At 36.2% G+C, this 10781-nt stretch overlaps 1 protein-coding gene across 1 annotated transcript; it reads right to left on the bottom strand.

Annotated features, from left to right (window-relative positions):
* Nucleotides 1–785: 785 nt before the first annotated feature.
* On the bottom strand, nt 786–6878 carry cltrn (collectrin, amino acid transport regulator). Its single transcript, XM_023272893.3, has 6 exons — nt 6661–6878; nt 6171–6229; nt 5893–5978; nt 5624–5740; nt 2121–2315; nt 786–2037 (listed from the first exon to the last, which is right to left on the bottom strand). The coding sequence occupies exons 1-6, from the start codon at nt 6725–6727 to the stop codon at nt 1905–1907; spliced, it is 657 nt and encodes a 218-aa protein (XP_023128661.1). The 5' UTR covers nt 6728–6878; the 3' UTR covers nt 786–1904.
* Nucleotides 6879–10781: the final 3903 nt, after the last annotated feature.

The following is a 10781-nucleotide window of genomic DNA, read 5'->3' as shown; positions in this document are numbered from 1 at the left end:
GATTGTTTGATTTGAGTAAGTAAGAATTTTTACTCCAGTAGGAGTTTAAAGGATAATTCGGGTTTGTTTCAACCAGGTGTACCAGTAATGTGACTGTTGTGGCTCAAGGTGACATGCTAACGTTTTACTCTCCACCTTTGTTGTCGAGATAAAGGCTTGCAAGGAGTCACACAAAACAACATATTGTAGAGCAGAAAGCACAAACTTCCTGCAGCTTTCCCAAAAAACATCATTTTTACATGAATCATTTCACACATTTGTTTTTGAATTCATCTTTTGCTCAGTGCACTAGTGATCTGATTTGCCAGCTGACTTGATCACCCTGCTTATTTATCCACTCCGTATTGATTTGTTTACATGAGTGAGGTTGTAGATAGCTTTTCGTTGAATGTCTCGCTTACCGTATGGTCTTACAGCAGATTGTGAGGCGCTGAAACATCATCTCCAGGACGGTAATGTTTATTAAATTCATTTCCTGTAGTTTCACAGGTGGGATTGCTCTCATTCGTGGATATTTTCCACAGCAGGCATCAACAGGTTTCACTCTTTGCAGCAACAATTTCCTCCTCAGTCGGCAGCAGAGTAGTGAAAGCAGGAACCAGTTTCTCGAGGTTTAGCTGTTTGCATTTTCTAGAAAGAGCCTCATGCATTCTCAGCAAATTTAACATTCCAAATAGCAAATTTTTTTGACTTGAAAACAAACCGAGCAATATTAGCATGAACCACAGAGCCATAATAGTAACATTAATGTGAAATACACCAGGTAGAAATAAACAGAAACTGTCTTAAATTGTAGTGCATCAGCTTGAGCTCATCATGCGCTTTATTTATTATATTAATAATTGTAGAAATCAATAGATATAATTTATCATCATTAGTGTAAAGTATGAATTCAGTAGTGTTACATTTATTGAATAGTGTCAGTCTCACCTCCATGTTCCAGGAATTTTTGCGCATTTTTACATAAATATTTGCATTTTTCAGCACCCACAAATGGTTTTGAAATATATCAAGGGGTGTCATGAGATTAAGATGTTCAGTTCTGTTGTTTTTTTGTTTGTTTGTTTGTTTGTTTGTTTTACGTAAACGTTTTTGGCTGAACTTATCAAAATCACTAAGTTACTTTAAGTTATGGGATCATTAAATGAAAATAGTTGATAACCCTGAACTAAAATGCTACCTGGGGAAGTTTCTACCATAACACTCGGTGTCTATGGATATCAACAGATGTGTTTCTTTTAGCATGTGTGGAAAAAATGACCATTAATGCAGAACCACTGGGGGAGAGTGACATGTTACTTTACCTGAAATAGTCTGCAGGAGGCACTATAGTGTAAGTCAAACATTATATTTTGAACTGACCACAGTTTCACACTTGTTCAGACATTTTTCTGCAACTTTGTACCAACAATGAGCACAGATAAGCAAATGTGTGAGTATTCTGACACAGCGTTTTACGACGGTTCCCAAATCAGGTTGTGAATGACAAGTTTCTTGCTTGTAAATGGTGAAAACAATTACCAGATTTTGTTTCAAAGACAGGACAGATTTGCAAAATATCCGCACACAAACCCTGTCAAACAGAGATTCTTACTTCATCATCCGTCAACACCAGAAATGTATACATCTATTTATGAAGTGAAAGTAGTGGCATCAAAAAATGACAGGTTGATTTCTGTTTAAGGCAGATCGTCACGGCAGTATTGAAATGTTCAGCAGATGACCTTTGGGATAAAATCATGAACTTTTAAAATCAGTTTCTTAAAACTAGTACCTGTTACTAAAATGACATGATTTTGCAGATAGATAAAAACATTGTAGTGCAACAAGATTCCACACAGAGCAGCTGGATAACATTCTTTTCCCTATGTCACTGACATGGAAGAGTTTCTGTTAGAAGCATTTTACATTTTTGTGAATCGCTCATCTTCTGAGAATGACATGTTATGAACACCATCATGTGCATCACCGTTCTCCACCGTTTTCACGCGAGTCTCTTCATCATCGTCCTTGTCTTGTGGTTTCCCATTTGTCTTGCTGGAAGGAGAAATAAGACCCATCAGGCTCAGTTGTCATATTTTCATTAAGATAAATGAATCTATCAGTGATCATCTGCTCACCGTTTCTTTTGGACCACAGAGGAAACGAGCATGATGATGATGCCGGCGCCGACCGCACCCATGACCACCCCGAACACAATGAGCCATGGGGGGGTGGGATGAGTGTACAGTGTCGCCAGGGTAGGAAGGATGTCGACAAACTCCAGAGTTTTATCAGTCAGCAGAAAGGCGCTGTTGATGCGATTCCTGGATTGTCTGTTGGGGAAAAAAAGATTAAGGCTGGATTTAAAGTAATTATTCTGGTGAAAACAAAGTTGCACCCTGGTATCATAAAGGAGGAACATAATGGTATAAAGCAAGTTTCACATTTGTTAAAACAATGACTTGAAAAGAACAAATAATTCTGCTCCTGCTGGCTGACAGAGATGGCTAGAGTTTGACAAGGTCAAGGACAAGTTAGTCAGTGATCGGACTTCCTGAAACAAACAAAAAACAAGACGTGGCAGGTGGATAGACACATTAAATAGCCTTATGTTCACATTTTGTGGCTACACCAGCCTTCAGCCGGTTGTATTTGCAACAAAGCTGTCACACTGCTAGGAATACTGACTATTTTTCGGCTAACGTGTCTATTGCAAGTTACATTTTGCTGCATGTTTTGTATCATGTCTTATCTTGGTCAAGGTCAGCAGTTAAAAGTAGGTGGAACATTTTTCCCTGAAAACTTTCTCTGCAGTAGCTCCTCCAGTTCATCTAAGTACTTTGTAATGATGTTCTCAATTGGAAGGTGAACCTGAGAAAGAAACATCAAGTGCTCAAACAATGTAAGAGGCCGGATGTGGAGTTGCTACTAAAGGCCTCCAAGAAGTTTGTCCTTCTAGAGCTTAGCAAACAAAATGAAAGTATGATAAGTTTGTGGAGCAGTGCCACAATAATGCACGATAGGAAAAGTCCGTCTGCGGGGCCTATGACATGCTGGGCCAGAAGCGAAGAGGAGAATAGCTAACAATGAGACATGAGGCTGGTTACCGAGACAGCAGGAGTTGGCTAAAGGTGGCTATGGATAAGAAGTAGTCATCACATACTTCTACCTATACCCACTAGCACTTATTGTTATTCATTTGAACATTATGACATTACAACATTTACAACATTATTTATTTTTCTACCTTCTTTTTATTCTTCTATAAGAATATACGATCTTTTACATAAAATAGAATAACATGGAATAGAAATACTATATTGATAATTATGATCTATGTGTACATATATGCAACACACTTCCCCCCATTATCTGTTGATTTATTCATTTTTCCTTATTTGATCTTCTTCATTTAGTGTATAATTTCTCACGCCCAACACAGTGTAGACATTATTTATGTATTTATTTATTATTATTATTATTATTATTATTATTATTATTATTATTATTATTATTATTATTATTATTATTATTATTATTATTATTATTTATACCTACTTGGGGACAAACTGGAGGCTCACTCTGGCTGTAATATTAGTATTAGTATTAGTATTAGTATTAGTATTAGTATTAGTATTAGTATTAGTATTAGTATTAGTATTGCCGAGATGAGGTTGTCTGAACCCCTGATAACACATTATCCCTAACAAGAGAAGCACTCAGAGAGCGCAGTATTCCTCCAAGGCTGCTCAGCCGTTGTATGATTTCCGACAGAGGAAATCTTTAAAAAATGTGTGGTCCGTAACAGTGGATTTGTAGTGGGATCGCAATCATGTGATCATCAGCAGACAGCTGATGTAGAGTTCACTTGTTGTCATGGTTACAGTGACGCCATGCTGCTATCTTGCAATGATTCAGAAATCTTTAACAAATCCATGGATCCAGACTATAAGCCACATCACTGCCAAAATCTAATCACTTGGTCCTTGTGTCATTTCTGACCTTCCCTGAAAATTTCATCTAAATCCATTAGTCCGTTTTTGAGTAAATTTGTGAACAGACAGACAGACAAACAGATGGACAGACAAACCAATGTCGATCGTCACATAACTCCACTGCGTTCTTTGGCAGAGTAAGTATGTGTCCAGATGCATCGCAAGATGTGTCTTACAAAGTCTAGACTCGAGATTTGGTCTTGCTTTGGCTGAAATACTATTTTTTTTTATCTATACAGATCAACATCATATATCTGGCTCAAACAACCAAACATCCCAAATGTCACAGGGAAGACAACTTCAAGACTGCTTCTCTTCTCCAATACAATCAGCAGACTGCTCAAGTGTCAGATGTCAGAATATGGGGAGACCTACATCTGCAAGGCCTCATTGTAAATCACCTGCCAGTTACTTTATCTGGACAACCTCCAAAGGTAAGATATCAGGGCCCATCCTGACTGAGTTGGCTCCTCTCAGTGACAAAGGAGTAGTGACTGGACACATTTAAGCTTCTTAACCACAGTGAGGCCTGAGGAAAATCTCTTTTTCGCTATTATATCCAAAAACTAATGAAGTAGATGGCGATTGCAACAAAGATTGACTTGCATAAATTACATTGTTGCTTATTATCTCAGCGCTCACTTCGCAAAAAATCACACCTATCAGATATAAAGCCGACATTATAGCATAAGGTTTTCCAACATGTACTGATCAAGACCTCAACTGTTCTGCTTTAGGTTACTGCCCAAGTTCTACCTGTTTTAGAAGCAACAATACAGCAGCTGCAGGGGATTTTCTAACTCATGAGACTAACCAAAAAAGCTTCACTTTTATATGAAAATGTATTAACATCTGTATCAAAAAAACTGGTCAGTTGAAGTGTTAAATGTTCAAATCTAAACTACTGATAAGAGAACTGCCTCCTCCTTGAACTGAAACTGTATTGATTTCAAATCCAAATGAAGCTTGATCCCCAATCAAACAATATGACACACCTTTTCTAAGTAATACGTACTGAAGAGTTTTGCTGCTGCGACCTTATGTGCTACGGTGTTAGCCTGTGGTGGCTAATGTTGGGCTAATGTTTACAAAATACACACCTTTAACGCTTTCATGTTAGTATCCCCTTAATAAAAATTTCAAGTTGGATTCATTACCAAAACCACACACACTTACTCACACCAGACTAGTCTTAGTTGGTCTAACTGGACTAACTTTAGCTAATGTTAGCAAAATAACACATTCACATTAAAACATTCTTCTTCATAAAATGTACATTTGAATTCATTATTCAGGAGTTTTGCTAATGTAGCAAACATAAGATAAATATTAGAGAGCCAGCCCTGTCTGTTGATATTCCTGATAACGTATGATTTAATATTTACCCATTCCCACAATGGTCACTGTTTGACAAAAACTAGTTTTACTTTAACTTTGCATGTGGGGTCAAATTCCCAATAGCTTTGCTAATGGGATTTTGTAATATTATACACACCTCGTTTACAAGGACAACACTTTTTAAAAGAACTACAAAATTGCAACTCTGACTTTGACAGTCAAAGTTGAATGTGACCTCTGACCTCTGGAAAAAAAAAAGGTGTAATATTTTCAAGTAGAGGTACAGTGTCTCTGGATCATGTGATTACCTGATAGCAGCCTCCACATTTTCTTGATCAATAAGTTGCGAAGTGTCCAGCGGCGACGTCACGATAAACCAGAAGGACACTCTCATGGTCTCATTGCACACGATGATATTCGACACTCTGGGAAAATTCCACAAGGCAATAAAAACAATGTCACGTTCATAAACCAGGAGTCACAGATCTCGTTATGTTTTTACAAGAGTTGAGCCTATTAAGTCAAACATTTCTAACTTTATGAAACTAAACAGCGAATATTGTTTAAAAATTCTTACTCAAATTGCTGTCCGTTCATGTGGTTCCTCATAGCAAAAGCCAGAGATGCTCGGAAAAGGAACATTTCATTTTCATTCCAGACATACTGCAACATCAATAACATCAGATCACGGCCTGCTTTTCACTAAAGACCTTTAACTGATCACCAGATGTCCTCATAGTGAGCAGTCACGTGCACTTTGAGAAAATTCTGGACAATATTCAGTACATTATTATTTAAATATGTAATACTTTGAAGTAGCATGAGCTGTGTGTAACATAGTAAATCTGTACGTACAGCTTCATCTCCAAGAGCAGTTTTGATACTGAGTCGAACTTGGAAGCCGTGTGGAGTATCTATAAAAATAAAACATATTAAAATTTGTTCTATGTGCCATAAATTTCTGTCCTAGGCTTTAAATAAATAATGCAGCTATAGTGTGCCCAGTTTGTCCTGGTAGAGAAATCAAAGTTCGAGCTCTGTTAGGAAAAATCAACATCATTTCAAGCTACATCGGCTACAGTATTTCCCCATAGTCTGACTATGGTTTAGCGCACGTTTAAGGATCATTGTTGATATTCAATGAAACACAGGCAAACATCTGAATTATGCGTCTAATCTGACTAAAAGAGATTAGAAGCTGCATTCCACACTGACTGGTGGAGCAATAAGGACACACAGTTGAACTGGTGATCCTAGGGCAGCAACACTTGTGTGTACACTGTGTGATAAAATGTTAATATTTAAATTATTTTACAAAAAGCCACATTCTGAAGGGGTCTCTTACCTGGCATGCAGCGCTCATCTGCCAAAGCAGACGCCAAACAGAGCAGGAACAAGATTTTATCCAACATTTTTCCAGAAAACCAGGAGCAGAATGACACTACGTTGCCAAAGCTCAGCTGTGATTTCAAGATGTCAGCAGAGGAACTTCAACTGCATAAAGGTTTAATGGTTAAACCAGGACACACCTGAACTAATCCGCCCTCTTTAGAAAAAAACTGGGAAAAAAATGGCGGCTGCTGTACAACATGGAGAGTGTAGAGTGGGCGCTGCAGTTAAAGTGCTCCTGTTTGTTCCAGCTTCCTAAAGGAACCAGATAGGTCCGCTAATGCCAGAGAGGCAGGTCTCCAGGAGGAAAACACAGCGGCTCAGGTTGCTCTCTTTACTCAGTACAGGGTGACCTACCTCTTCAGCGTCCAGCACACTTTAATAATAACATTTTGCTCCTTTCTGTGACAAAAAAAAACTGGGAACGCACAATCTGTACAACTGAAAAAGAGTAAAGCATCTGACTGTATCTGCTGTGAAATAAGATGAGAACATCATTGTTGCACTCCTTCTGAGAATCAGTGCAACACTAGTACATAGCAAGCTGTACTTTTTTATTACAAGCTGTGCTGCACTGTTCTTACTCCCTGTTTTTGCTCATCATGCCTAACTTAGTTGCCCATAAAAATATTTAAGTATATTTAAGGTTAATCATTCATTCTGCCCTGACAGCCACTTGGTTAATTGTTCAACCACTCCTGAGTGAAGTGTGCCTGGTACAGCCATTTATAAGGAACTAAATTGACACAAGGCAAGCAAAGTCTGCTGCCAAGTTTGCTTTTTAGTCTCTCACTCATGAAAGCAGATCGTATCTATCATACTATCTATCATATCTATCCAGGCCAGCCAGCCACATTAAATCATGCATTTGGCCCACAATAAACGATCTTTTGCTCCCATAAAATGTCGAGTGATCTTCCATAAACCAGACAACACCTATAATGAAGGAAAAGGATTCACATTTCTGAGATTTACACTGCAGTACACACCCAGTGAATCATCCCAGTTACAGTAACAAAACTGATATTTCCTCCTAAATCCAGATTGTGAGTCTTTTTATTTAAGAAAATATGACAAGAATTCCAGTAATGAGAGAGAGACAAAACGTAATAAACAGAGATAAAACATTAATAATTTTGGATGTCTTTTTGTTTTCACAATCTTAGTGAGATTTCCCCAAATAATTAATTTTAATTAGTTTAGCTTGACTCTAGTGTCTGCTAGATTTACAGAGATTGATTTTGGTGTAGTGCTGTGACTGCAGGTGTCTTTGCTGAACAGATGATGGCAGTAGAAGCACAATGAAGACAAACTAGACTGGACTTTGATATTCTTCTCATTTAATATCTCTTGAAATGAAACAGCATAAACATGACCAAAAAAATGCAGAGTGGCAAAACTTGTATCCAACAATTAAACCTTTTAGATTTTAATTTTTGATTTCTTAAACTGGCACTTGGCTGAATTCACACATGAAGTTCAGGTTACTCATCTCAGAAAGTACTTCACGGAATGCAAATTAAAAAAAAGTTTCTGATGTGATGGTTTGCAAGTTATAGACTTTGTTACAAACTGGGTTCACAGTATTTAGTAGGCTGGAGTCTAAAGACATTTTACTGCAACAGAGGTCTGCAGTGAGGCGTGCAGCATTCTTGGAGCTTGAATCATATTAAGGACAAAAAGTCAGAATATCTCAGCTTCTACTGCTTCCTCAAAACTACATGAAAATGAAATGCTCAATCACTAGAGCTACATTTTCAGTTCATTTAAGTCATTAAAAAATTAAAACTGCAGCTAATAATGGAGCTGCTCTTGAATATATTGTTGGATTTTCTCATTTTGTTTTCCATTAAACTTCCTAATTTTAAGTCATTAATAATTTAAACGAAATGAGAAACCCAGGAGGTTCATGCTGTTGTCTTAAAACGAGACATATTGCACACATCTTCTCTTGCACACCTGTTTAATTCCTTAAATATTTTCAGCGATCTTGCTTTGCTCTTAATACAATACACACAGTATCACCCAACATGATGAATCAATAAATCACTGTATAGAGCTGTAAACATTTCAGTCATCACTTTTAGTTGATATAAAACTTGCGAGAAAAATGTCTACGTGTGATTTTTATTTTTAAATCTTCGCAACAATATTGCATTTGGAATATGTGATACAAATCTAATGCAGCTATAACATTGGGAAGAAGCATAGAAGCAATCTTAAGGCTTAAGTCCAACATTGTGTCATTTCTCATCTCTTTATGAGGCCTTTCATCAGTGTTAAAGTGGAAATAATCTGCCTCACCAATTCATTCCCTTTGGATTTAAGACACTCTTCACTATGCCACCGCTGAACATATTTGATTTACTTTCTAAGGTGTGTCTTTAAATATAATGAAATCTGGCAGCACTTTAATTACCTCAGTGGAAACAGTCTGCACTTTCACTGACCCTGCATCTGACTATATTACTGTGTGATCTCCACTAAATGTAATTAACTTTTTTCTAATCATTCACTTTTTAAAAATCTTTTTCTAAATACGTCTTTGTATTAACTTTCAGAATTTTTACATTTTTTATTCTTATATTGAGGAGATTATTGAATATGTTTACTCATACTTGATCTGTGACTTAGCCGATAGTCCAATATTTATTTTATATAACTTTTTTTTCTTGTCCTTCAAGCTTCAAAAACATCTATTATATCACAATCAATCTTGCACTATATTGCTTTGAAAATATGCTTTTTCATCTCACCGTAATGGGTAAAATGGTTAAAGATGTGGTTTTAAAACAAGTAAACAATATCTGCAATCTCTCAACAATACTGCTAAATCCTACAAGAGTCATGAAGCCATTAGTAATACTCACCTTAAGTTTGTTTACCAGAAGTCAGGGTGAGTCATTCAACATATGACCAGTCATAAACCTCAACTGTATTAAAATATGTTGTATTGCTTATGAACACAGCAGTGGAAGGGTGTATTGTTTTTGCATTTCAAACATAAGTGTTCTCCTTGAATGTGTTCCTTTACATATTTGTTATATCAATTGATGTTTATTGTATGAATTCATTTGTTTTAAAATTCTGTGTTTGCATTTTGTATCTTTTACTGTGTTTAACTCTATTTTTTTCTTTGAAAGATCATAAAATTATACTAAAATTTTTTAATGCTGCTTTACAGTTGCTTTAATGATGATGTTATGGTGAATTCACATATTTTTAGTGGACTGCGTTTCTTGGAGTCAGTTAATGTCAGAAGTTCCAGGTTTAAAACAAAGAAGGTGTGTGCTTTTACTGTTGTAGCCTTAACACTCTCAACCAAACTTCCTGTTACAGTCCGGTTAGAGTCTCAGTTAAATAAGCTTAAAAAAAAAAAAAACACATGCACAGACAAGCATTAGTTTTATCCCTTCCTTAAAGCCAGTGATGATGTTATTGTTCTTTTTAAAGTTGCACAGTCTTTATGAATGTTTATGCCTCATTTTAAAGTTTGGTAAAGTACCCTGTTAATACAGTTTTGAAATAAAGTACAGGGTGTCCCAAAAAAATTGACGTCATTCCATCACGTAATAATTAATTTAAAATTTGTTTGCTCTTTTTGCTCACAAAAGTGTAATCATTTTTATTTTTCTGCTTTCAGTAATAGACATGCCGTTTACTACAGCAGAAAAGGCATTATGTGTATTGATATTAACTGATGTACATCCAAACAGTCAAAAGTGAATGAACGTGCAACGTGAATTTGTTAGAAAATTTCATAAACAAGCGCCAACAAGAAAGCAGATTTGGACGTGGCAGTTACCAATTACGTGAACAAATTACCATCAAATTACTGTCCCCCAGAATTTTTCATTTGAAATTTGTAGAATAAAATATTTATGTCGAAAATAAATCCTATTAAGTATCATTTCTCCTGACCATGTAGTCACTCCGATATTTACATCATAGGACACCCTGTATATTATTATTATGATTGTTATTATTATCGTTATTATTATTATTATTATTATTATTATTATTATTATTATTATTATTATTATTATTATTATTATGGTAAATTTCTGGGGCGTACAG

The sequence above is a fragment of the Amphiprion ocellaris genome, chromosome 2 (assembly GCF_022539595.1).
Source record: "Amphiprion ocellaris isolate individual 3 ecotype Okinawa chromosome 2, ASM2253959v1, whole genome shotgun sequence".
In the NCBI taxonomy this organism is placed as follows: Eukaryota; Metazoa; Chordata; class Actinopteri; family Pomacentridae; genus Amphiprion; species Amphiprion ocellaris.
Note: the sequence above shows the minus strand (reverse complement) of the source record. Positions and strands in the feature narration are given on the sequence as shown.

Bases quoted from the DNA above. Each gene is read 5' to 3' on its own strand.
- cltrn (XM_023272893.3), bottom strand. From the start codon at position 6,727: ATGTTGGATAAAATCTTGTTCCTGCTCTGTTTGGCGTCTGCTTTGGCA. The intron at 5,979-6,170 runs GTACGTACAGAT...TTGATGTTGCAG, and splicing joins CTGCTCTTGGAGATGAAGCT to TATGTCTGGAATGAAAATGA. The intron at 2,316-5,623 runs GTAATCACATGA...TTTCCCCAACAG, and splicing joins AATGTGGAGGCTGCTATCAG to ACAATCCAGGAATCGCATCA.